Here is a 27802-nt window from a genome sequence, read left to right on the forward strand (position 1 = left end):
TCAGGGACATTTTGAGCTTCTTGAACTGTAAAAATAACACATTTCTCTAGCCTCTTCAATTCATATCAAACCTGTTTGTCAAGTCAGTCATGCCGCAGCACCTGTGGGAGGGACAGATCTGTCCGGACACCTGCTCTAGGGACTGTCGCGGACTATCGTTCCCTGTGGCACAATAGTATTCTTGTGTGGGATCTATGTTGACTTTGGGAGAGACGGAGACAAATTCACGAAACAGCCTCTGTTCAACACATATTGTAATCTGGAGATCCTAAAGATACCAGGTAAAGTCTCAAGCCTATTCCTAGAAAACACCAGTTGTCAGTTGATTAAAGCAATATGTCCACTCCTGTAACAGCTACGTTATCGTTAGTAGGCTATTTGATCATAAAACGCTTTTAATTTTGTCGGTATAGGCTAGGGATATGCAACAAGGAAAAGGTATAGTGAACTATTTCACTACCATGAATCATAATAGCGCAGGAGGTCATTCCAGGACTTTAGTTATTTTAACTTTTTTACTGCGGCGAAGGAGATATACGATTACATGAGTTCAACGACAGAGAGTTCATTGTGTGCTCCATTTATTTATTGGTCACTTATTAATACCAAGTAAAGGTTACAGTCAAATAAGTTTTGTTTATCGCTTGTTTTTCTTACAACCAAACAGCGCAATACTTGATGTGTTCTGTAGACAAAAAGACCTGTCTTAAATATCAGTCTGCAAAGGATAGACTTGGCAAGTAGAGTGTATTTTCGTATTTTCTTTGGTGGACTGACTGCAAACATAGACACAACGATTTGAGACTGGTGGGAGCTTAGTTACAGGTGTTCTGGAATTGCAAATACAAAAAGTATCAAACACAGTATTTTGTGTGGCCTATTATATGGGGTGGCATAGATCATTGATAATACAAATAACAGAATTGGCTAATAGTTTTTGATTGAAAGTGGTGACCGTCACCATTTGTTTACAACAAGAAGTGACTATGTTGCAAACATTTCCCATTAGATCGTATTTAACTATATGACAGAGCCTTATTCAATCGAAACCTGTTCTGTACTTAAAAGTGGAAACCTAGTTTGATGAGAGCCCTAAGTGCCAGTACTATAATGACGGGACTAGAGAGGGGGACAATGTGCTTTTCTGGTCAGAAGTAGCCTAGAGCCCTTTATATGGAATTGGAGTACGATCCCACTGGGCAAAGACATCAGTTCAACATCTAGTTTTGATTTGCAATTACGTGAATTCAGTTTGAAATCAACAAAACATTTCACCATGTCATTGGATTTAGGTGGCAAGTTGGGTGAATACATTATGAAAATCACTTACATTGATGACTTTTTGCAAAACTAAACAGTTTTCCACATTGATTTAACATCACCACATTTTGTATTTATTTCAATGACATGGAAACAATGTTTATTCAACCAGTTTTTGCCCAGTGGGATTTGGAACATACACCTATGCCTCCCAGTCAGACCTTGGGGCTCCTCAGATGGTTTTAAAGTGCTTCATATGTGGAGCAGTGGAGTGTGGTTGGACTGGTTTATACTACATTGAGAGCTGACAGGAAAAACCAGACAGGATGTGCAACATGCAACTGGGACACATTTGTGTTTTGTTCCATTCAAATCAGATGACTTCACTCACAAATCAACCAAACAACCTGGCTTGACTCTTTAATGTCATTCCAAGAATGGTTAGAATTTGAACAGCTTCCTTAAACATCTCAATAAAAAAGTCATAAAAGCATAGAGATTTGACACTATCAGCTATACTAGTATCAATCAGAGATAACATATGTTTAGATTTGAGATTGAATCATGAATATCATGGCAAACTGTCACTGTGTATTTGAGGGTAAACAACAACACTTTTTGTAGATCGTCCCTGTAAAGGCGATCATAAGAATAAGATGAATCATCTTTAACTCTGTGAGACCCAAACAGATTCAAATGAGGGAAAATAATATTACCCTCTAGTAATACTTTTATTACTTCTAATAGACCTCTGATGGATCAAAATCATTGACAGGTGATAGAAAATATTGTGTCATGGTATATAAACCTAAAATTCTGTCTTATTTTGTCTGAAATAGCTACATTTATCATCTTGACCAATCCATATTTTAGTATGTTGCTATCAAAAACATATATTTTTCAAAGCCTCAACTATTTTGAAATACATAATATAATAGATATCTTCATTTTTGTTATTTTAATGTCTAGAAGGAACATCAAAGTTAATGTTGAAGTATTTGGTTATCCATATTTGCAGAATTCGGAAAGGTATACAATCTCTTTAACTTGTCTATCAATCTATAAATGTGGTCCTATGCCTGAGTTTGCCCACTCTTTAATAAACCCAATGTTGCCTTTTTGCAACACTTACAAAACTACCTCTACATCTGGCTCAGAGTGCGTGTTTCACGATAAAAAAAAAGATATATTCATAATCACTACCTCTTAAAGAAGACAGGAAAAAAATATTTCAAGTCACGTAGTTGCATGGATGGCTTACTACATATGCTTGTGTAGAGGACCAGTGTGGTCTCAGACAAGTGAACAGGTGTCAGATGCAGAGTGTTTAATAGTCACATGTACAAGGTTGCAGGTGTGATTGCATGGTTCAGTGAAAATCTGTCTAGTGGTGACAATTCAGCAGCCTGATGGTCTGAGGGTAGAAACTATTGGCCAGTCTTCAAGTGTTTGCCATGATGCTCCTGTACTGCCCACGTCTAAAGGGAGAACAGCGCATGGCTTGAGTGGCTGGGGTTCCTGATGATCTTCTTGGCCATCCTGCGACACCTGGTGTTGTAGGTGTCCTGTAGGGCAGGCAGTGTGCACCCAATGGTGTGTTCGGCTGCACGTTTCACCCTCTGAAGCGCCTTGTGGTTTCTAATGTTTCAGAGGCTAATGATGCCACAATAATCACTGACACACACAAATACGATTAAGAGATACATCTGGGCCTAAGGAGATGCACTGTGCTTTAAATAATTATTTAGTTTAGGACCTGTACAAGATGCAATTGAGGAAGCATTGCATTTTTGCAACTGAGGGTCTCAGGGTTAAGTGAATATAGTACTAAAGATTTGTATTTAGTTGCAAATCCCTCACTAAAATAAGTGAATTGTTATGCATAATGTAGAATTTAGCATAACAACTGTCAGTCCAATGACATTTATTTCACTGACATAACAATAATACTGTACAGTTACGGTGTAAGAGGTGGCTTATGGTGTAAGAGGTAGCTTATGGTGTAAGAGGTAGCTTATGGTGTAAGAGATAGCTTATGGTGTAAGAGGTAGCTTATGGTGTAAGAGGTAGCTTATGGTGTAAGAGGTAGCTTATGGTGTAAGAGGTGGCTTATGGTGTAAGAGGTAGCTTATGGTGTAAGAGGTAGCTTATGGTGTAAGAGGTGGCTTATGGTGTAAGAGGTGGCTTATGGTGTAAGAGGTAGCTTATGGTGTAAGAGGTAGCTTATGGTGTAAGAGGTAGCTTATGGTGTAAGAGGTAGCTTATGGTGTAAGAGGTGGCTTATGGTGTAAGAGGTAGCTTATGGTGTAAGAGGTAGCTTATGGTGTAAGAGGTAGCTTATGGTGTAAGAGGTAGCTTATGGTGTAAGAGGTAGCTTACGGTGTAAGAGGTAGCTTACGGTGTAAGAGGTAGCTTACGGTGTAAGAGGTAGCTTATGGTATAAGATGTATAGTTGAAGTCGGAAGTTTACATACACCTTAGCCAAATACATTCAAACTCAGTTTTTCACAATTCCTGACATTTAATCCTAGTAAAAAAATCCCTGTCTTAGGTCAGTTAGGATCACCACTTTATTTTAAGAATGTGAAATGTCAGAATAATAGTAGAGAGAATTATTTATTTCAGCTTTTATTTCTGTCATCACATTCCCAGTGGGTCAGAAGTTTACATACACTCAATTAGTATTTGGTAGCATTGCCTTTAAATTGTTTAACTTGGGTCAAACTTTTCGGGAAACCTTCCACAACCTTCCCACAATAAGTTGGGTGAATTTTGGCCCAATCCTCCTGACAGAGCTGGTGTAACTGAGTCAGGTTTGTAGGCCTCCTTGCTCACACACGCTTTTTCAGTTCTGCTAACACATTTTCTATGGGATTGAGGTCAGGGCGTTGTGATGGCCACTCCAATACCTTGACTTTGTTGTCCTTAAGCCATTTTGCCACAACTTTGGAAGTATGCTTTAGGTCTTTGTTCATTTGGAAGACCCATTTGTGACCAAACTTTAACTTCCTGACTGATGTCTTGAGATGTTGCTTCAATATATTCACATAATTTTCCTACCTCATGATGCCATCTATTTTGTGAAGTGCACCAGTCCATCCTGCAGCAAAGCACCCCCACAACATGATGCTGCCACCCCCTTGCTTCACGGTTGGGATGGTGTTCTTCAGGTTGCAAGCCTCCCCCTTTTTCCCCCAAACATTACGATAGTCAGTATGGCCAAAACTTTCTTTTTGTTTCATTAGACCAGAGGACATTTCTCCAAAAAGTCCGATCTTTGTCCCCATGTGCAGTTGCAAACCGTAGTCTGGCTTTTTTATGGTGGTTTTGGAGCAGTGGCTTCTTCCTTGCTGAGCGGCCTTTCAGGTTATGTCGATATAGGACTCGTTTTACTGTGGATATAGATACTTTTGTTGTACCTGTTTCCTCCATCATCTTCACAGGGTCCTTTGCTGTTGTTCTGGGATTGATTTGCACTTTTTCCTCCAAAGTACGTTCATCTCTAGGAGACAGAACGCATCTCCTTCCTGATCGGTATGATGGCTGCGTGGTCCCATGGTGTTTATACATGTGTACTATTGTTTGTACAGATGAACATGGTACCTTCAGGCATTTGGAAATTGCTCCCAAGGATCTCTACAATTTATTTTCTGAAGTCTTGGCTAATTTCTTTTGAATTTCAGATGATGTCAATCGAAGAGGCACTGAGTTTGAAGGTAGGCCTTGAAATACATCCACAGGTACACCTCCAATTAACTCAAATGATGTCAATTAGCCGATCAGAAGCTTCTATAAAGCCATGACATAATTTTCTGGAATCTTCCAAGCTGTTTAAAGGCACAGTCAACTTAGTGTATGTAAACTTCTGACCCACTGGAATTGTGATACAGTGAAATAATCTGACTGTAAACAATTGTTGGAAAAATGACTTGTGTCATGCACAAAGTAGATGTCTTAACCGACTTGCCAAAACTATAGTTTGTTAACAAGAATTTTGTGGAGTGGTGGGAAAACAAGTTTTAATGACTCCAACCTAAGTGTACAGTGGGGCAAAAAAGTATTTAGTCAGCCACCAATTGTGCAAGTTCTCCCACTTAAAAAGATGAGAGAGGCCTGTAATTTTCATCATATGTACACTTCAACTATGACAGACAAAATGAGAAAAAAATCCAGAAAATCACATTGTAGGATTTTTAATGAATATATTTGCAAATTATGGTGGAAAATAAGTATTTGGTCACCTACAAACAAGCAAGATTTCTGGCTCTCACAGACCTGTAACTTGTTCTTTAAGAGGCTCCTCTGTCCTCCACTCGTTACCTATATTAATGGCACCTGTTTGAACTTGTTATCAGTATAAAAGACACCTGTCCACAACCTCAAACAGTCACACTCCAAACTCCACTATGGCCAAGACCAAAGAGCTGTCAAAGGACACCAGAAACAAAATTGTAGACCTGCACCAGGCTGGGAAGACTGAATCTGCAATAGGTAAGCAGCTTGGTTTGAAGAAATCAACTGTGGGAGCAATTATTAAGAAATGGAAGACATACAAGACCACTGATAATCTCCCTCGATCTGGGGCTCCACGCAAGATCTCACCCCGTGGGGTCAAAATGATCACAAGAACGGTTAGCAAAAATCCCAGAACCAGGGGGGGGACCTAGTGAATGACCTGCAGAGAGCTGGGACCAAAGAACCATCAGTAACACACTATGCCGCCAGGGACTCAAATCCTGCAGTGCCAGACGTGTCCCCCTGCTTAAGCCAGGCCCGTCTGAAGTTTGCTAGAGAGCATTTGGATGATCCAGAAGAAGATTGGGAGAATGTCATATGGTCAGATGAAACCAAAATATAACTTTTTGCTTAAAACTCAACTCGTCGTGTTTGAAGGACAAAGAATGCTGAGTTGCATCCAAAGAACACCATACCTACTGTGAAGCCTGGGGGTGGAAACATCATGCTTTGGGGCTGTTTTTCTGCAAAGGGACCAGGACGACTGATCCGTGTAAAGGAAAGAATGAATGGGGCCATGTATCGTGAGATTTTGAGTGAAAACCTCCTTCCATCAGCAAGGGCATTGAAGATGAAACGTGGCTGGGTCTTTCAGCATGACAATGATCCAAAACACACCGCCCGGGCAATGAAGGAGTGGCTTCGTAAGAAGCATTTCAAGGTCCTGGAGTGGCCTAGCCAGTCTCCAGATCTCAACCCCATAGAAAATATTTGGAGGGAGTTGAAAGTCCGTGTTGCCCAGCAACAGCCCCAAAACATCACTGCTCTAGAGGAGATCTGCATGGAGGAATGGGCCAAAATACCAGCAACTGTGTGTGAAAACCTTGTGAAGACTTACAGAAAACATTTGACCTCTGCCATTGCCAACAAAGGGTATACAACAAAGTATTGAGATAAACTTTTGTTATTGACCAAATACTTATTTTCCACCATAATTTGCAAATAAATTCATTAAAAATCCTACAATGTCATTTTCTGGATTTTTTTTCTCATTTTGTCTGTCATAGTTGAAGTGTACCTATGATGAAAATTACAGGTCTCTCTCATCGTTTTAAGTGGGAGAACTTGCACAATTGGTGGCTGATATGTAAACTTCTGACTTCAACTGAACTTTTTCAGAGGTATTTTTCCTCTGTAAAAATCTAGCCCAACCAGCCTCTTTTAGCTTGGCCTGAGAAAACCAAACCGACTGGCTTTCAACCCTGAGTATCATCAGAGTATGTGAAAGTGATATGTTATGGTGAAAGTTATTTTCACAGAGAACAGAGTGACAGCTTAATGTGAAGTAAAGCCAATGATTTGTTTTGTACCTGGCTTCATGTAGCACAATTAGCCTAACATAGCCTTTCTTCTGCTCCCCTCTCTTCTCACTTCCTCTTCCTCCCCTCTCCCTCCACTTCTGTCCCTTCACCTCTCCTGCCAAACTCTCCCTTTTTCTCCACCACTCTCCTTTGCTCCACTCCCCTATCCTCTCGTCCCCTTTTCCATACTATTTTCTGTTCTCAGGAACGAAGTGAGGGCATGGCAACTCGTGTGGATGTGGCCTCTGGTGAGGTGGGCCAAGCAGGAGATGCAGGTATCAAGCCTGAGCTAGGCCCCAAATCCTGTCTGATTCCCAAACCCTTTTCACTGCAGAGGAACACCACATTCCGCTCCATCCTAGCCCCAAAGACACTCACAATGACTCCACAGCCATCTCAGGCCATGCCCACTATCTCCAGCAAACCAGAGCCTTGTCAGCCTATTAGTGCCCCTGTGTCTGACTCAAGCAGCATTGTGAAACTCGATGCAGAGAGCACCACGATACCTGAACTGACCAATGCTCTCGAAGTTCCTTCAGCCATAACACCCCAAACTGAATCGACCCACACTACTGAACAAAACCAAACTGCTCCCTCCACATCCCTTACTACCCCAAAATCTGCGCCACCAGCTAGTACCACATCTGACCCAACTGGAACCTCAGAGGTAAATCAAGTCAGTCTTTCTGAACTGGACGAACATGGCCCCTCTGATACAGGCCACTCCGCCACTGGAACTGAGCCTGTACCATCACCATCAGTCACCTCAACTCCTCTTCAACCGCAGTCTGAAAACACTGTGAGTGAGCCCACCCCTCCGGTCATCAGGCGCCGCGCTGGGAAGGATCAGGCAGCCCACTTGGGAGGAGGCAGGAAGCGGCTGTCCATGGAGCTCACCTCCAGGTTTGAGTCTGCTGGCCTCTCACTCCCCTCACAGCCACCAGCTAACCAGGAACGGGAACAGGTGACCATGAGAGAGACTGCAGTCCCCAAAGTGTCAGTCCTCGGGGCAAAAGAGGAAGAGAAGGTCACTGATTCACCAGGGTCACCGTCTGAACCAGAGTGCAGACTCAAGCACTCAACACCACTGAAGGAAGAGAGGGATGGAGAAGGGGTAAAGGAGGAAGGAGAAAAGAAAGGGAACAGCATACAACTGAGGATCAGTCTGCTGCTGGACTCCTCCTCGAGACCAGAGGCTCTGACCAATAGGGAGGAAGTACCTCGTCCAATGAAACATGCAGTTAGCTCTGGTGGTGTGAAACAGCGGATCAAAGACTGGGCAGCAGACACACCTCCTGTTCAGGCATCCAATCAGAGGGTGGATGTTGCCCCTCAACCATTCCCTGTCAGAGTTCACCCTGTGTTGAGTGTCACTGGGGGGTCGTTGGCGACGAGCAAAAGCGTTCAGCTAGCTCCTCGAGTGGACAAGGCTTCCACCCTACTTCACGCTGGACATTCTGGGATAGAAGATGAGGAGGAGGAGGATGAAGACGAGGAGGAGGGAGAGAAGGATGAGGACGTGGTACCACTCTACAAAACAGTAGGGATACGTCTTGGACAGGAAGATGGAGGGAAAAAACAGGAGCTAGTGGTTGATCAAATAGGGAAAGAGATGGAGGCTAAGGTAAAAGAGGAGGAAAAACTTGCAGAAGTCGATAAATTAAAACAGCTGGAACTAGAAGAGAGACAGGCAGAAGATGAGAGGGAGAGAGAAAGACAAAAGGTAGTGGAGAGGGAAAGGGAGAGACAGAGAGAGGAGGAAGAGAGAAAGAGGGAAGAAGAAGAGGAGAGAAAAAGACAAAGAGAAATGGAGAGGGAAATACAGAGACAGAGACAGAGAGAGGAGGAAAGGGATAGGGAGAGACAGAGAGATAAAGAAGAGAGAGAGAGAAATAGGAAAGAAGAAAAGGAGAGAGAAAGACAGATAGAATTTGAGAAGGAAAGGGAGCGACAGAGAGAGGAGGAGAGGGATAGGGAGAGACAGAGAAATGAAGAAGAGAGAGAGAGAAATAGGAAAGAAGAGGAGGAGAGAGAAAGACAGATAGAACTTGAGAAGGAAAGGGAGAGACAGAGAAATGAAGAAGAGAGAGAGAGAAAGAGGAAAGAAGAGAAGGAGAGAGAAAGACAGATAGAACTTGAGAAGGAAAGGGAGAGACAGAGAGATGAAGAAGAGAGAGAGAGAAAGAGGAAAGAAGAGAAGGAGAGAGAAAGACAGATAGAACTTGAGAAGGAAAGGGAGAGACAGAGAGAGGAGGACGAGAGAAAGAGGAAAGAAGAGGAGAGAGAAAGACAGATAGAACTTGAGAAGGAAAGGGAGAGACAGAGAGAGGAGGAAGAGAGAAAGAGGAAAGAAGAGAAGGAGAGAGAAAGACAGATAGAACTTGAGAAGGAAAGGGAGAGACAGAGAGAGGAGGACGAGAGAAAGAGGAAAGAAGAGGAGAGAGAAAGACAGATAGAACATGAGAAGGAAAGGGAGAGACAGAGAGAGGAGGAAGAGAGAAAGAGGAAAGAAGAGAAGGAGAGAGAAAGAAAGATAGAACTTGAGAAGGAAAGGGAGAGACAGAGAGAGGAGGACGAGAGAGAGAGAAAGAGGAAAGAAGAGAAGGAGAGAGAAAGACAGATAGAACTTGAGAAGGAAAGGGAGAGACAGAGAGAGGAGGAAGAGAGAAAGAGGAAAGAAGAGGAGAGAGAAAGACAGATAGAACTTGAGAAGGAAATGGAGAGACAGCGAGAGGAGGAAGAGAGAAAGAGGAAAGAAGAGGAGAGAGAAAGACAGATAGAACTTGAGAAGGAAAGGGAGAGACAGAGAGAGGAGGAAGAGAGAAAGAGGAAAGAAGAGGAGAGAGAAAGACAGATAGAACTTGAGAAGGAAAGGGAGAGACAGAGAGAGGAGGAAGAGAGAAAGAGGAAAGAAGAGGAGAGAGAAAGACAGATAGAACTTGAGAAGGAAAGGGAGAGACAGAGAGAGGGGGAAGAGAGAAAGAGGAAAGAAGAGGAGAGAGAAAGACAGATAGAACTTGAGAAGGAAAGGGAGAGACAGAGAGAGGAGGAAGAGAGAAAGAGGAAAGAAGAGAAGGGAGAAAGACAGAGAGAAGTGGAAAGGGAAAAGGAGAGACAGGTAGAGGAAGGAGAGAGGGGGAAGCTTAGGATGAAAGAGGAGAGATTGAGAGAGAAGAAAAGGGAGAAACTCAAAGAAAAAGAGCGAGAAATGGAAATACAGAGAGCGGAGCAAAGGATGCAGGAAGATGAGATAAAGAGAGAAGAAGATCGGGAGAAAGAAGAAGCAGTGTCCCCAATCCAATTCATCACTCTTAAACCTGACCAACCTCCCAAGCCAGAGCCTCCTTCCTCAACTACCGTCCCCATCATAGAACCAATACCAAAAGAAGAGAAGCAGCCTCACATCGAGGTGGTCTACGACGACTTCTCTGTCAAAGAGGAGAAGCCTCTTATCAAGATGGTCTATGATGATTTCTCCGTCAAGCCCCGGCGGTGGGGGTCTCAGGCCAGGTTCCTTGCTGACCGTGCCCAGGTCAAGTCACCCTCCCCTGGAACAGAGGAGCCTGAGTCACTGGGCTCCTCGGAAACCGACCTCCAGAGAACCGTTGTTGACACCCAGGAGCCAGCCCAAGAGAGTCCAGTCAGCGTCAAACCTCACCCAGCTGAGAGGGATCTAGAGGGGGGAGTCCCCACCCCAAAGGATGGGACAGAGAATACGAAGGAGAAGAAAAAGAAGGAGGAAGAGAAGTATAAGGAGGAGGGCACCAGCATGGACATGGAGGAGGTAAGCAAGGGGAATATCAACTGGGGAGTAAATATGAAAATTATAACACAAAAAGGGTATTTAATGGCCTAGGTCATTTTCTTTTCAACACTGGTGTGGACTGACTTTCCATTGGCTTAAACCCTGGTGGTATACTGGGGAAATTGTGTTTCCATAAGAATCCACATAAAGTTATTTATGGGGGTAGCCATAGAGATACTTATAATTTTTATATAAAATCTCAAAGCAGGTTACATGGCTATTGGCTAAATATCAAGGTATCCCTTTAATGTGGTACAACCTGCTAAAGGAACAGGTATGAAGTCACTGCTAAAGAAGGCAGTGTGTGTGTGTGTGTGTGTGTGTGTGTGTGTGTGTGTGTGTGTGTGTGTGTGTGTGTGTGTGTGTGTGTGTGTGTGTGTGTGTGTGTGTGTGTCACTGTAAATAGTTAGATCAAGGTGTGTCATTGTGTAGTGATACTGACATGCCCTGAAACCAGAACCTATTCATGACAATGCCTACTTGGTCTTGGTGATATTTCATTCACTTCTTGTGGTTTTCTACTGAATGAGAAGTTGTCATTGAGCAATAACTTATTGTGGCTCTCTGCTGCCCCCATTCAGTACAGAGACAGTATTACAAAACACTTTGGGATATTTGACAGAATTTAGAACTTGAGTATAAGTAAATACGAAAGTGTTTCTTTAATGAGGAAATTCCCTTCGGCAATAGAGCTAAGTAGTCCCAAATATCCCCACTTTGTGTGTGGGCGTGCCTGCTTGCTTTCGTGTGTGAGCGAGAAATAGAACGTAACCGAGATCGAGACATTTTACTTCCCTTCCATCACTATTGCAGTCTTTGTCTTCCTTTAATTTGACCTTCACTCAATGTATTTCTCTACTAGAAAAGGGTTGTATATACAATGATTGGCCCATAGTACCAATTATATTGTCTTATGACATTTTGATTGTTGGTCTGTTTAAATTAATGAGTATTTTAGTTCCAGGTCTTTTGTTGTGATCTAAAAACAATAAATAAAATGTATATATAAAAATAAAAGGGTTGTATACAGGGAGGGAATTAGAATAGCCATATCTCCTATTTTAGCTGTTTGACATAGATATGAAAAAGGACATTGGGAGATACAGGAAGGATAGGCAAGACTAAGGGTGATGTATAAAGGAGGAAGACAGAGAGAGATGATATTATGTACCGATACATAGGGATAAACTGATGAAGAAGTGTTAACATAGAAATGCCTGAGGCTTCTATGGGTGAGTGATCTCTTCTGCTCATAGAAGAACTAATAGCTATATTGTATATTGAAAACTGTCACACTTGTGTTCATTGTGAAAGAGAACTAGAGAAGTCAGGGCAGTTAGCATGGATAAATAGGAAGGTATCTCTTTAGAGCCACACTGTGTACACCACAAATAGTGTAGCTTTACTGTAGAATATCAATCTCGTTCTACTCGCTGAGAAGAGCATGAAATCACTACTAAAAAAGTCAAGCTATTCCACGCACATTGGCAGGACTAAGAGGTAGCAGCTAACAACATGCTGTAGTATTTTGATCATGCAAACACTGCAAAATCTGCATTTGAATTAGGGGTTTAGTGACAGATGCAGATGAAGACAATTTAGATCTACGCAATTAGTTCATTTTTTTACTCATTTTTTATTTTCAGTTTCATAAAAGCAGATGAATATAGACACATACTACTTATACTACTACATGCAGATGGGTACAGTTCATGGTACATGGTCAAATAAGTGAAACTATATTAGGTGGTATATTAACATAACAGAAATCATAAAACATTTCCAGACAGAGATAATCATTATTATAAAGAAATAGAGCAATAGAAAAAGACACCCAAACCCACACAAAAAAGTACAAATACAAAACAAAATGTGGGGAGGAGCTTTATTTCATGCCACTAATAGTCTCATTACTGGGCTCCATCTTTGAATAAATGTAGGTCTTTACAATCTAAGTGAATGTGTTATTTCTTCCCTCTCATACAGCTCCCAAACCATTAGCAGACACAAGTTATATGTTGGGGCGGTTGAGTTTTAACCAAGACCTAGGCAATGTTTTCAACATGCATTATATGGAGACAGCTCCTGTTTCTTTGGTTTGACACAACAACATCATTTATGTGTAACAAACATGCTGTTCCGTTTCAATGTTACATTTCTGTAGGCTGACAGGACTTTCCAATAAGTCAAATTCTAAGTAATCTCCCTTCAACAGGAATTCACGTTTCCTGTTGGTGTGTGGCTTTTTTTTCTGCCTTACTTACTCATTCTATAGTACTATATCGTGTTTACACGAAGGTACACTCAGAGAAGATAGAGAAAGCAAGACATTTCATAGGCTCCTTTTTTTCTGGTTGGTGTGTGGCAAATGAACTAAGTAGACCAGATCCAGCTGCTGTCTGAATAGGTATAAAGCCAAGCTTGGTGATTTACTGCCACCTGCAATCATGGATTTTTTTTCTCAGGAGTATAATTCATTGTCTGATCCATCCTGCTGACTTGGATGGGATTATCTTTTCATTAACCCATCAGAAGTCCCACCCAGGTGACTACTTCAACATGGTGAAAGTCCTCAATGGCCCTGCCCATGCTGATATAGGTTTTGTGGCACGTGAGCCATCTATCCAAGTTTATGTTTTCCTTATATTTAGCTTACTTCCTCAATTCACTTTCATTTGAATGAGTGAGTTACCATTTAGTCCAGTAGATGGTGCTAAATAACCAAACTATATTTACTTGTACAAAACCTGAAGTTACCTTTCAGTGAGTCCAATTATATTTACTTCCCATCGTGGCAATCCCTCACTCATTTCACTGGTTTCATGCAGATTTGAAAAGTTAATAATGAGCATTGTCAAAGGAGGATGAAAATTGTGTTACTAGTTACAAGCATTTCGCTATCTCACAATAACACCTGCTAACCATGTGTATATGACCAATACATTTGATTTGATTAGATAATCCCCCAATCAATGCTCAATATGTATATGATGTAATTCATCAATATAAAACTAAACAACACATCTGTGAAGCTGTCTTTCCCATTTCATATTATCTTTATGACTTGTTAAGGTGAATCAGGTTTCTCCAGTAAGAGCTAGAGGGAGAAAGGCTATTTCTGGTCTGAGGGAGCAGTGTCAGTGTGTTGTCAGTGTGTTTGCTCTCCAAACACAGGCTGAGCAGCCAACCATGAGGGCTGTTCAGACTGACTGACTGACTGATTGACTGACCGACAGACAGATTGACTGACAGATTGACTGATTGATAGATGGACAGTATGTAGTAGTGGAAAGTTGCATGCATAACTTAATAAGATATTAGAATCCTGCCCTCACCCTCCATCCATCAACGCTGTTCAACAACCCCACTTCTCTCATGATAGCAATTCATAAATACCATACATGGTACGACAAGCTAGATCTGTCTCTCTGTCTCTCTCTCTCCGTCCCTTGTCACCCCTCCCTTTGCTGAGAGTGCCTCTCTCGCTCTCTCTCTCCCTCTCCTCTCTCTCTCTCTCTCTCTCTCTCTCTCTCTCCCTCTCCCTCTCTCTCTCTCTCCTCTCTCTCTCTCTCCCTCTCCCTCTCTCTCTCTCTCTCTCTCTCTCTCTCTCTCTCTCTCACACACAAACATGGACACACAGACACACAGTGAAAGCACTACGGCTAGAGGTAGGGCTCATCGACTGCCAGGAAAGTTCCTCTTCTATTTTCCTCTTCCCCCGTTTTCTTTCTCACACACACAAACACAGTCTCTCTTTCCTTTCTCTCTCTCGCTCCTTCAACCTCACACACTCTCTCCACATACCTCTATCTCTCTCTCCCTGTTTCTCTCTCTCAGTCTGTCTCTCTCCCTGTTCCTCTCTCACTCACTCAGTCTCTCTCTCTGTCTCACTCGTTCTCTCTCTCTCTCTCTCTCTCTCTCTCTCTCTCTCTCTCTCTCTCTCTCTCCTCCCCAAGCCTGAAAAATGTAGATTTTGACTCCGGCACCTGCCCTTACCTACAGCACAGAGAAAGGGAGAGACGGAGGCAACAGCAGAGCAGCACCTTGGTCCAGCCTCACCTTCCCGTGGGATTTTCCACCTTCCTTCCTTCCTAACACAGAGCCCAGCTTTGATTGTTGTTCTCTGAGAACGTTCACCCAACTCTGTGGAGATAAAAGCAGAGAATTAAGCTCAACTCACCTGGTTGTGCATGAATGGATGCAAGGAGAAGTCAAGATTCCCATCTGGTTTTCCCATTTTTCTTTAACTGCGGGAGAGACAGACAGGTTTGGTTTGTGAACGAGGGAATGTGTCAGAGCAAGAGAGAAAGAGAGAGAGAAAGAGACTTAATATATAAAGAACATGCAAGAGCTTAAGTGGTTGTACATAGATGAAGAGTAGATATAGGCTAGGTAGTCCATCTGGCTGGCTGGGTTTGACATTGAACGTGAACAATACAATAAGGAAAATAGTCTATCAGCTGCAACAGGAGTCATAGATTGATATCTTACAGTGTGTTTTCACTTTCAGACGGTTGCTTAGTGTTTGACAGAGTCTAGTTGTCACTGTGTGTGCTCAGGTTTGCCTAGTCCCATCCATTGTGGTGAGCCCTGCGGTGTCAGAGGAAAGTTTTGTTGTATTCAGAGCACATGGTCGGCCAGTTCACATGATTGGAAAGGGCTAAACAGGAAGAGTTGTTTCAGTAAGTGGGAGTGAGGTGTACACAGAAGCATGCTTTGAACCTAAATTGGACTTTGATTAACTCAAAGTGGACTGGTTACTGTGTATACAGAAGTACACCTTGAACCTAAATTGGACTTTGATTAACTCAAACTGGACTGGTTACTGTGGACCTTCCGTGAGGAGGACATGTTCTATCACTGCCATCTTTGACCTTTGTCCTCTGAAACCAGGAAGTAAATAAAACACAGCCAGGGAAGGAGGACTTCTCAACCCCCACACCCCAAACCTTAATCCAACCCAAAAAAGTATTGACCCTTGGTTAGCACATTCCGCTGGTTTCCATATTAACCCGGTCACCCCTGTGACCACTCAGCATTATCACGGTGGTAGCCAATAGACATGCAGAACCTGGGCGGTAAACTGTCCTCCGCCCAGGTCCAGGTCTCTAGCTGGGTGGGCAGCGTCCGTCGTTCCCTACAGGAGGCACTGAACTTAGTCTGGAAAAATGATGATGAAGAGGATGAGGTGGTGAAAGAAGTTCAAGAGAAGGAGAAGGTAGAGGAGGAGGAGGGAGAAGGTGGGGACGGGAGGTTCCAGAGGGCCGTGTCTCCATTGCGTAGCTTTGCCTCCCAGAGCCGGCGATCCCTGAGGTTGTTCTCGGTCCGGAGTCGCCAGCAGATCAAGCTAAGTAGACGGGCAGCAGACACCAGCGCTGTAAGAGAACTCATCTGAACAACGTCATTATCTGCTCTTGAACCAAAGTTCTACTTAGCCAAACAGCTTAATTCCCTAAATAGTCTGTAGGGCCACTACCACTTCTTTCTCCCCCTACATCTCTCCAACACGTTTCTACCTCTTCCTGCTTATTCCTATCCTTCTTCTCGCCCCTCAGAGGCTTGTGTAGGCCTATGGTGTGCGTGCGCGCCGTGCTTATCAGTGTGCATTTCCCTCTGTCAGTGGTGTAAATGAGAGTCTGGGGAAAGTGACAGGAGGCCTGAGGGAAAGAGATAAGATCCATGGAAACACTGTAGCGTGCGTGCATGTGTGTTTGTGTGTGTGTGTGTATGTGTGTGTGTGAGGGGGTGCGTGCATGTGTGCGTGCTCATGTGGTGTTTGTGTTTGACTGTCAGTGTGTGTGTGTGTGTGTGTTTGTGTGTCTGTGTGTGTTTGTGTCTAACTGTGTCAGTGTGTGTGTGTGTGTGTTTGTGTGTCTGTGTGTGTTTGTGTTTAACTGTGTCAGTGTGTGTGTGTGTTTGTGTGTCTGTGGGCATGCATGTGTGTGTGTATGCTCCTTGCTATGAATTTCTGCTCATGCTAACCTCACACACCTCTCAAGGCCCATGTTTTCGTGTCCATGTATAGTCTTTCTATTCCTCTCACTGCAGAACACATTTAGCAGAACCACACAGCTGTATTGCTTACATCTCTGTAATAGAGCTGATGGTGTGGTTTATGCTGTAGACCTGCAGAAAGGTAGACTGCTTCAGGGTGCAACAATATGCCGTCCATAACCACTAGTGTGTGTGAGTTCCTCGAAATAATGTGAGTACGTTTTTTAAAACCCTGTTCTGTCTCCTTGTGTATATTTCTATCAGGCCTGAGGCCTGCACATGGATATTTTGGTGTGGGTGAGTGTATGTCTATGTGAGTGTGTGTCTATGTGTATGTGTCATTTATCGCTACATTGTTTAGAGGACGTGCAAGCTAGCATTGGGTCCTTTTTCAGTCTGGATGGCCTTGAGCCCCCCTATAACTTTATTGTGAAGCACAGATGTTAAAATGAGGTGTGACTGCAGAGTACTACCTGCTCTGTCTTGACTTGTACCCCTCCCCCTTAGGATCCCTTGCTGGTGTCACTTGTTAAATCCACTTCAATCAGTGTAGATGAAGGGGAGAAGACAGGTTAAATAATGTTTTTAAGCCTTGAGACAATTGAGACATGGACTGTGTGTTTTATTCAGAGGGTGAATGGGCAAGACAAAACATGGGAAGCATTGGAGTCAACATGGGCCAGAATCCCTGTGGAACGCTTTTGACACCTTGTAGTGTCCATGTCCCAATGAATTGAGGCTGTTCTGAGGGAAAAAGGGGGAGGTACAACTCAATATTAGAGGGTTGCTCTTACTTATTACCGCCTACCTTATTTGACATTGTAAGCTTTTTATGTAAACAATGGCTAGCTGCCCTTTGGACTGATATACAGCTGCCAATGTAACTCTGGCAATTTAACCCTGCTGCTATACATACACTACATGACCAAAAGTATGTGGACACCCCTTCAAGTGAGTGGATTCGGCTATTTCAGACACACCATTTGATGACAGGTATATCAAATTGCGCACACAGTTATGCAATCTCTATAGACAAACATTGTCAGTAGAATGGCCCGTACTGAAGAGCTCAGTGAAGAGCTCAGTGTCATAGGATGTCATAAGATGCCACCTTTCAGTTTGTAAAATGTCTGCCCTGCTAGAGCTGCCCAGGTCAACTGTAAGTGCTGTTATTGTGGAAACCTCTAAGAGCAACAACGGCTCAGCCGCGAAGTGGTAGGCCACACAAACTCACAGAATGGGACTGCCGAGTGCTGAAACACGTAGCATGTTATCATAGTCTGTCCTCGGTTGCAACACTCACAAGCTAGGTCCAAACTGCCTCTGGAAATCCTCTGGAGTGACGAATTATGCTTTACCATCTTGCAGTACGACGGACGAATCTGGGTTTGACGGATGCCAGGAGAACGCTACCTGCCCGAATGCATAGTGTCAACTGTAAAGTTTGGTGGAGGAGGAATAATGGTCTGGGGCTTTTTTTCTTGGTTAGGGCTAGGCCCCTTAGTTCCAGCAAAGGTAAATCTTAATGTTACAGCATACAATGACATTCTAGAGGATTCTATGCTTCCAACTTTGTGGCAACAGTTTGGGGAAGGGCCTTTCTTGTTTTAGCATGGCAAAGCCCCCGTGCACAAAGCAAGGTCCATACAGAAATGGTTTGTTGATATCAGTGTGGAAGAACTTGACTGGCCTGCACAGAGCCCTGACCTCAACTCCACCGAACACCTTTGGGATGAATTGGAACGCCGAATGCGAGCCAGGCCTAATCGCCCAACATCAGTGCCCGACCTCACTAATGCTCTTGTGGTTGAAAGAAAGCAAGTCCACGCAGAAATGGAAAGCCTTCCCAGAAGAGTGGAGGCTGTTATAGCAGCACAGGTGGGACCAACTCCATGATTTTGGAACGAGATGTTCGACGAGCAGGTGTACACATACTTTTGGACATGTAGTGTATCAAACAGGGTTGTGAAGGCCATACGGCTCTGTCCCAATGGACCTTAGTCAAAAGTAGTGCACTATATAGTTAATAGGTTGCCATTTGAGATGGAGCCGAAACACACCCAGTCCTCCTGTCTGTCACTGTACTTCCTCTATGAGGCCATAGCCTACTGTACTGTAGGCAAATCCCCTGAGAGAGGCTCATTCAGCCACACAGTGACAAGGCCAGTCAGACCAGAGTGATGCAGCACGATATGAAGCATTGTGCAAATGAAGTCACACAGAGATAATATCCCACTCACTCTTTCTCTCTCTGTGTGTGTAGCCTGACTCACTCCACCCAATCAATCAGCACAAAGCAGTAAAGTAGTTATGAAGGAAGATGTTTACTAAATCAAAAGCCGTTTTTCTCCCACTGTATTTACACAGAGGTTGTTTTTGTTGCCGGGTAACATAAAAAACGACTGTAGGTTGGCATGTGTGCCTTGACAAACACTAGTGTGAGGTGAGGTTCAAAGAATGTGTGTGTGTGTGTGTGTGTGTGTGCTCATGTGGTGTTTGTGTTTGACTGTCAGTGTGTGTGTGTGTACATGTGTGTGTGCGTGGTGTTTGTGTTTAACTGTGTCAGTGTGTGTGTGTGTGTGTGTGTGTGTGCGTGCGTGCGTGTGCGTGCTTGTGTGGTGTTTGACTGTGTGTGTGTGTGTGTGTGTGTGTGCGTGCGTGTGCATGCTTTTGTGGTGTTTGACTGTGTGTGTGTGTGTGTCCGTGCTCGTGTGGTGTTTGCCTGTGTGTGTGTGTGTTTGTGTGTGTGTGTGTGTGTAGTGTATGCGTGCTAATGTGGTGTTTGACTGTGTGTGAGTGTGTGTGTGTGTGTGTGTGTGTGTGTGTGTGTGTGTGCATACGTGCTCGTGTGGTGTTTGTGTATGACTATGTCAGTGTGTGTGTGTGTGTGTGCTCATGTGGTGTTTGTGTTTGACTGTCAGTGTGTGTGTGTGTACGTGTGTGTGTGCGTGGTGTTTGTGTTTAACTGTGTCAGTGTGTGTGTGTGTGCGTGCGTGTGCGTGTGGTGTTTGACTGTGTGTGTGTGTGCGTGGTGTTTGTGTTTAACTGTGTCTGTGTGTGTGTGTGTGTATGCGTGTGTGTGTGCGTGCGTGTGCGTGCTTGTGTGGTGTTTGACTGTGTGTGTGTGTGTGTGTGTCCGTGCTTGTGTGGTGTTTGCCTGTGTGTGTGTGTGTGTGTGTGTAGTGTATGCGTGCTAATGTGGTGTTTGTGTTTAACTGTGTGTGTGTGTGTGTGTGCATGCGTGCTCGTGTGGTGTTTGTGTATGACTGTGTCAGTGTGTGTGTGTGTGCTCATGTGGTGTTTGTGTTTGACTGTGTCAGTGTGTGTGTGTGTGTGTGCGCTTGAGTTTGAAGGTGCCAGTGTGTGTGTGTGTGTGTGTGTGTGTGTGTGTGTGCTTGCTTGTGTGGTGTTTGACTGTGTGTATGTGTGTGTAGTGTGTGCGTGCTAATGTGGTGTTTGTGTTTGACTGAGTGTGTGTGTGTGTGTGTGTGCATGCGTGCTCATGTGGTGTTTGTGTATGACTGTGTCAGTGTGTGTGTGTGTGCTCGTGTGGTGTTTGTGTTTGACTGTGTGTGTGTGTCTGTGTGTCTGTGTGTGTCTGTGCGTGTGGTGTTTGTGGAGGACAGTGCATGCTTGGCTCTTCCTTTTGTTGTTGTAGTTACCGCTCTTGGCTTATTGTGTTCTCCCTATCACCGTCAGTGGTGTAAAGTACTTAAGTAAAAGTATTTTTGGGGGGTATCTGTACATTACTTAACTATTTATATTTTAGAAAATGTTACTTCTACTTCACAACTTTCCTGAAGAAAATATGATACTTTTTCCTCCATACATTGGAGTTTGGAGTAAAAGGTGTTGGAGTGTGCCCCTGGCTTTATGCACATTTTTAAAACAAGAAAATGGTGCCATCTCGTTTTCTTAATATAAGAAATGAGAAATTATTCATACTTATACTTTTGCTTTTGATAATTAAATAAAACATCCCTTTTTCAGGACCCTGTCTTTCAAAGATAATTCGTAAAAATCAGATCACAGATCTTTATTGTAAAGGGTTTAAACACTGTTTCCCATGCTTGTTCAATGAACCATAAACATTTAATGAACATGCACCTGTGGAATGGTCGTTAAGACACTAACAGCTTACAGACGGTAGGCAATTAAGGTCACAGTTATGAAAACTTAGGACACTAAAGAGGCCTTTCTACTGACTCTGAGAAACACCAAAAGAAAGATGCCCAGGGTCCTTGCTCATCTGCGTGAACGTGCCTTAGGCATGCTGCAAGGAGGCATGTGCCACACTGTAGATGTGGCCAGGGCAATAAATTGCTATGTCTGTACTGTGAGACGCCTAAGACAGCGCTACAGGGAGACAGGACGGACAGCTGATTGTCCTCACAGTGGCAGACCACGTGTAACAACACCTGCACAAGATCGGTACATCCGAACATCACACCTGCGGGACAGGTACAGGATGGCAACAACAACTGCCCGAGTTACACCAGGAACGCACAATCCCTCCATCATTGCTCAGACTGTCCGCAATAGGCTGAGAGAGACTGGACTGAGGGCTTGTAGGCCTGTTGTAAGGCAGGTCCTCACCAGACATCACCGGCAACAACGTCGCCTATGGTCACAAACCCACAGTCGCTGGATGAGACAGAACTGGCAAAAAGTGCTCTTCACTGACGAGTCACGGTTTTGTCTCACCAGGGGTGATGGTCGGATTCACATTTTTCATCGAAGGAATGAGCATTACACCGAGGCTTGTACTCTGGAGCGGGATCGATTTGGAGGTGGAGGGTCCATCATGGTCTGGGGCATGTGGTCATTGCAGGCAATCTCAACGCTGTGCATACAGGGAAGACATCCTCCTCCCTCATGTGGTATCCTTCCTGCAGGCTCATCCTCACTTGGCCCTCCAGCATGACAATGCCACCAGCCATACTGCTCTTTTTTCGTGGGGGATTTCCTGCAAGACAGGAATGTCAGTGTTCTGCCATGGCCAGCGAATAGCCCGGATCTCAATTCCATTGAACACGTCTGGGACCTCTTGGATTGGAGGGTTACGGCCATTCCCCCCAGAAATGTCCGGGAAATTGCAGGTGCCTTGGTGGAAGAGTGGGGTAACATTTATATTCGAGCAATTACATTTACTTTTGATACTTAAGTATATTTCAAACCAAATACTTTTAGAGTCTTACTCGAGTAGTATTTTTAGTATTTTAGTGGGTGACTTTCACTTTTACTTGAGTATTTTTCTATTAAGGTATCTATACTTTTAAGTATGACAATTGGGTACTTTTTCCACCACTGAACACCATTCTATTGCAACTCCTTGTCTTCTCCATGTTCAGGGGAAGATCTGAACACGATTCCACAAAATACAGACAAGCATATTTGATGTAATCTGTCAGTTAACAAAAAGATAGTTGATAAGAGTTGACATACAGATACAGATACAGATCATTCATCAGATAACATCATACATACACTGAGTGCACAAAACATTCCGAATACCTTCCTAATATTGAGTTGCACCCCCGTTTACTCTCAGAAAAGCCTCAGTGTCGAAAGCGTTCTACAGGGATGGTGGCCCATGTTGACTCCAATGCTTCCCACAGTTGTGTCAAGTTGGCTGGATGTCCTTTGGGTGGTGGACCATTCTTGATACACACAGCAGTGTTGCAGTTCTTGACACACTCAAACCGGTGCGCCTTGCACCTACTACCATACCCTGTTCAAAGGCACTTAAATATTTTGTCTTGCCCATTCACCCTCGGAATGGCACACATACACTATCCGTATCTCAATTGTCTGTCAGCCTATATCATTGAAGGAGTTTTGTACACTCAGTGTACATCATACAGGTATCATACATAGGTCAGCATTCATGGAATGCTCCTTACATTAGCATTATATCGGCCCTCTGGGCAAAAGTGTCAGCTGAGTATCGGTATTTGTTCTACTCCATGCAAAGTTTCCCTCTCCATGAAACTTACCTACATTTTTGATATAATGGTCCCTCTCTGTTTTCTCCCCCCGTTCAGGTTCAGTTGACGTGTTATGTGGGGGCAGGAGAGGGACGTGACACAGAGTCTCTGATTGGTGGAGAGCCAGACAAGCAGTACGGGGGCTGTGACACGAGACTGTCTGAGGATGACTGGTGGGTGCACTGCAAAACAGGGGAACCATACATGAGTCCTATACTACTGATAAATATAGTAGGGTGCAGCTCAATAGTCTTAAGTAGCTCCCTCTCCTGGTCTCATCTCTCCTCTACCTGCTCTGATGTGAAAAGATAGGATACGGGTGTATCTTAATCATCTTAAGTAGTTTCCTTACCTTGCCTCCTGTTCTTTGTCTGCTGTGATGTGAAGAGACATGATAGGACAGGGGAAAGTAGTTTGGCTTCTTCTGACCTCTGCTGGTTGATTAAACACATCACAGGGTAGTGTATACCGAACAAAAATATAAAGCAACATGTAACAATTTCAACGGTTTTACTGCGTTTCATTAGGCCCTAATCTATGGATTTCACATGACTGGGCAGAGGCGCAGCCAATCAGACTGAGTTTTCCCCCACAAAATGGCTTTATTACAGACAGAAATACTCCTCTGTTTCATCAGCTGTCTGGGAGGCTGGTCTCAGACGCTCCTTCAAATCTTGAGATGTCTGTGGCATTGTGTTATGTGACAAAACTGCACATTTTAGAGTGGCCCTTTATTGTCCCCAGCACAAGGTGCATCTGTGAAATGATCATGCTGTTTAATCAACTTCTTGATATCCCACACCTGTCAAGTGGATGGATTATTTTGGCAAAGGAGAAATGCTCACTAACAGGGATGTAACTAATTTGTGCATAAAATCTGGGATCTTTTATTTCAACTCATAAAACCTGGGAACGACACTTTACATGTTGCGTTTATATTTTTGTTCAATATGTCGTGTTTTTGGCATCATTAAAATGAAGACTGTTATTTTATCAAATCAATTCTAGGAAGTAATAACTAGGAAGTCGGGGCACCAAGGAAAATATTCAGATTACAAAGTTATCATTTTCCTTTTATTTAAATTTTTTACAGACTAAGTTCAGATATTTTGCCCACAAACCTGTATCCGTTGAGTTTTTGGAGTTGAATGATGTTGTGATCTCTTTTGAATTTCCCACATCCTCAGTCGGCAGACAACAGAGGACCAGATCTCACCTGTCATCACACCAGTTGAGCCTAACAGTACGTCTCCACTAGAAGAAACAGAGGACCAGATCTCGCCTGTCATCACACCAGATGAGCCTGACAGTACATATCCACTAGAAGAGACAGAGGACCAGATCTCGCCTGTCATCACACCAGATGAGCCTGACAGTACGTCTCCACTAGAAGAAACAGAGGACCAGATCTCGCCTGTCTTCACACCAGATGAGCCTGACAGTACGTCACCACTAGAAGAAAATGAGGACCCATTACCCTTTCCTGATGTAAGTCAAGGCTTATCTGGTACTTTCCATTATGCATGCAAGCATTTACAGGCAATACAATACTTGATTTTGCTTGTTCCTTTGTGTGTGCATACAGATCTCCGCCCCTCTATTGGACACCAGTGTTCTGCGTGCGAGGGCAGAGCTGAGGAAGAGTCGACGAACCCGCCCCACTCGAGCTTTCCGTCAGAGCTCTACCACAATAATGCTTGAGGAAGACCCGGTCCACGACTGGAGGTTCTATGACTCCTCAGGTTAGTAGACAATTCCAAATCAACCCGTAGAACTGACCTTCCCCATGCACTGTAGACCTGAAGGGATCGTATAGTTCTAGGAATAATGGTAATAGCTACACCTTGCTCTCTAATAGCCTAGGTGGAAGTCCCAATATATATTTCTTACACCAATCTCATATTTTCAGATACACACAAGTGGCTAGAAGGTAGGGGTTAAGGATTATTACAACCATCCCTCATGTAAGGTCATTCACACAAGGCCAACCATCTGTTTTGCCCCTTTTGCAGATAAGCTAGACTCTCTGATACGGGGGGATTGTGCGTCTGGTGAGGAGCAGCCTAGAGGGAGGGAGGTTTGTTCACAACCTTCCCAGCCCCAGAGAATAGCCCTCTTCTCTGGAATGGACCCGTCTGCCCTCAAGGTACATGCTCTCAGCACCCCTATTTTACAACCTGAAACACTGTGTGCTTCCCAAATGCCACCCTTTTCCCTGTGTAGGGCCCACAGGGCTTTGGTATAAAAAGTAGTGCACTATATAGGGAAGGGATATTCAAATCCTACACTGGAGGTCTGAAATACTGCTGGTTTTCTGTTCTACCTTATAATGAATTACACCCACCTGGTGTCCCATGTCTAAATCAGTCCCTGATTAGAAGGGAAGAATAAAAAAAGAATGGAACTGGCTTCGAGGTAAAGATTAGAATTTGAGGGATATAGGGAATAGGTTGCAATTCGGGACGTAACCTAAGGCTGAAATTAAATCATACATGCACTGCTGGACATCTGCACTGCATGTGGAAAAACGACACATTTCCATAAAAAGTGCATTTTGGGTGATAAACAAAACGAGTGTGATTTTTTACAAGTTATTTCATACAGCAGGAATCAGGACAACATTAATTTAGAAAGATTTTTCACAGTGCAGAACCAATGTGATTTTCCTTAGTAAGTGTTTTCCTGTACTATCACAAATGTCTATATCTTAAATGTATCACTGTCTCTCCTAGGCCCAACTGAAGAAGCGAGGAGGTGGTGGTGGAGGAGGAGGTGGTGGAGCCGGTGGAGGTGAAGGAGTAAACACAGACCGTCAGACAGACAGACTTTCCCCTTCCCCCTCTCAGCTCTCCCGCTCTCCAAGACGTTCCTCCTTCCTCCCCGGGATGTCACGAGTGCTTCCCCCTGTAGGGAACAAAGGTGCAGGGTAAGTTTGCTCCCAACATGCTGCTCTTATCTTACTAGCATAAAACCACAAGTGATTTTGTAGTTTTAAAATGTTATTCAACATGAAGCAACAAAATGTGAATAAGAAAAAAAGAACAATATGATATAACAACAAGCAATGCAGATGACATAGCTAGCTGGCGACATTAGTTCGCTATTAGCTACAATAGTTAGGCAAACCGTTTGATCTTTGTTTGTGTGGCCCTCAGGGGGGACAAGTCTCCTTCATGGCTGCGGGAACTCAAGTCTAAGAAGCGCTCGAGTCAATACAACAGTGAGGCCTAACTGGGCAGAGCAGGGTGAGGGGATGGATCCAATTTTACACCAAATATTACAAATCAAAGTCCATATCTGATCACATTCCCCTTCTATCCACACCTTAAAGTGATAGTTAACTCTAAAGAAAGCTTAACGTTTGTTAAAGTGATGCTCCAGAACTTTTATGTAATTTCAGTCATTAGTTTTGAAAGTGCTGCTCACTTTGGTGTACCATGTCACCCAGTTGTGTACTACATCATCTATGTTGTATGATATGTTGTCCTGCTAAAAAAACGTTGCAATATGTATGATATGTTAAGAATCCAATTCGTAAAATATGTTGCAAATTTGTTGTGTTTAAGATCGCAGACTACATCTTTAAGTTTGCAGATTAACAATGTCAGACACACTTTGATTTTGGAGAGAAATATCACATTAAAATATGCCCCCTATCTGTGTCATGTAAATAATATTGTATTTATGTTTACCTCTAGGAGATACCATTGACAAGGAGATCATTCAACTGCTACTGCAGTTGTTGCCGACAAACACAGCTGTGGGCTGGACTCCAATCATGTACCTTTTCAAAAACACACTTTTTTAATGAATGAACTATGCAAGACAATGGAGATGCATTGGATACTTCCCTGCGTTGTGACCACCTTTTTCCACTTTCCTATTTCACAAAGGAACTATGAGCATGTAGATACTTTATTTGCAACACACACACACACACACACACACACACACACACACACAGATGATTCGAGGAGTGGACTCAAAATGCCATTTTCTGTTAATTTGCAACATTTGCCTCTTATCCCAGGCCACTGTATTTTCTAGACTGTATCTCTCCATCCATCCATACTTGCATTCCAGATTCACTTGACATAATTACCATGTGTGTTTAGGTCATGCACACAAATATCCACAATACCACGATGTTCACAAACTACTTGAATTGTACATGTTTTGCCACCTAGCCATGAACTCTCTTTCTTCCTCGATGAATCTCTTGTTTTGAACTAACCCATCTGTTTCTCTGCTCTTATGTTATATACTCACTCGCTGCTCGGATGAGCTGCTCTTGATAAAAGTATCTGCTAGATAAATTGAAATGATCTCTACTCTATCCAAACAGGAATTATAATTGTTTTGGTTCCGTTCCACTGTTCTGACCAGCAAAATAAAGTTCTGAACCGGTTCAAACCCCCAAAAAGTACCAGTTAATATGATTCTTTTCTGTTCTTTTTTAAACCTACTGTATGAAATTGTCTTTTTTTTTTTTTTTTACATTTAGCTCGACATTAAATTACTTCACCAATCTGTGCATACAGAGCAGCTTGCTATGGAGCTGGCAAGCTATAGTTGTTTACATGTGTGATGGAAAGAGTGTAGGGCAGAGAGATGCGACTGAAATTTTGCAGGTGGGGAGATAACAAGAGGGTGGAGGAGGCTTGTCTTGAACCACTGGGCATCTTGTTATAAGAGCGTCTGCTAAATGACGTAAATGTAAATGTTGTTATGACATACATTATCTGAATTAAGCCCACAGAATTATACCTACGGAGTAGCGGCTTCTATGGAGGAACTTTGAATATCTTTGAACTTAAATACGGCCTCTGCAGAAGTCAGGGCATTCATACCTCTTGCGCTTCGCAGAACAGTGCAGAGCTGTTGTGAAGGAAGCAGTGAGTTTGTGTTTATACAGGACCTCACGCCCCCACCTACCGTCA

At 43.4% G+C, this 27802-nt stretch overlaps 1 protein-coding gene across 3 annotated transcripts; it reads left to right on the forward strand.

Annotated features, from left to right (window-relative positions):
- The first annotated feature begins 41 nt into the window (after positions 1-41).
- tnks1bp1 (tankyrase 1 binding protein 1) lies at positions 42-27288 on the forward strand. Of its 3 annotated transcripts, XM_065002288.1 has the most exons (10): positions 42-281; positions 4944-4976; positions 7282-10860; positions 22920-23035; positions 24050-24350; positions 24448-24604; positions 24875-25008; positions 25595-25788; positions 26018-26107; positions 26561-27288. In XM_065002288.1, exons 2-9 carry the CDS (start codon positions 4944-4946, stop codon positions 26091-26093), a joined length of 4590 nt encoding a protein of 1529 aa, XP_064858360.1. In that variant the 5' UTR covers positions 42-281; the 3' UTR covers positions 26094-26107; positions 26561-27288. The 3 variants fall into 3 exon arrangements, with proteins under 3 accessions (XP_064858360.1, XP_029536573.2, XP_029536584.1); XM_029680713.2 differs by lacking the exon at positions 4944-4976; XM_029680724.2 differs by lacking the exons at positions 42-281; positions 4944-4976; positions 7282-10860 and adding an exon at positions 14582-16258.
- The last annotated feature ends 514 nt before the right edge of the window (positions 27289-27802 follow it).

The sequence above is a fragment of the Oncorhynchus nerka genome, linkage group LG2 (genome assembly GCF_034236695.1).
Source record: "Oncorhynchus nerka isolate Pitt River linkage group LG2, Oner_Uvic_2.0, whole genome shotgun sequence".
NCBI classification, from domain to species: domain Eukaryota; kingdom Metazoa; phylum Chordata; class Actinopteri; order Salmoniformes; family Salmonidae; genus Oncorhynchus; species Oncorhynchus nerka.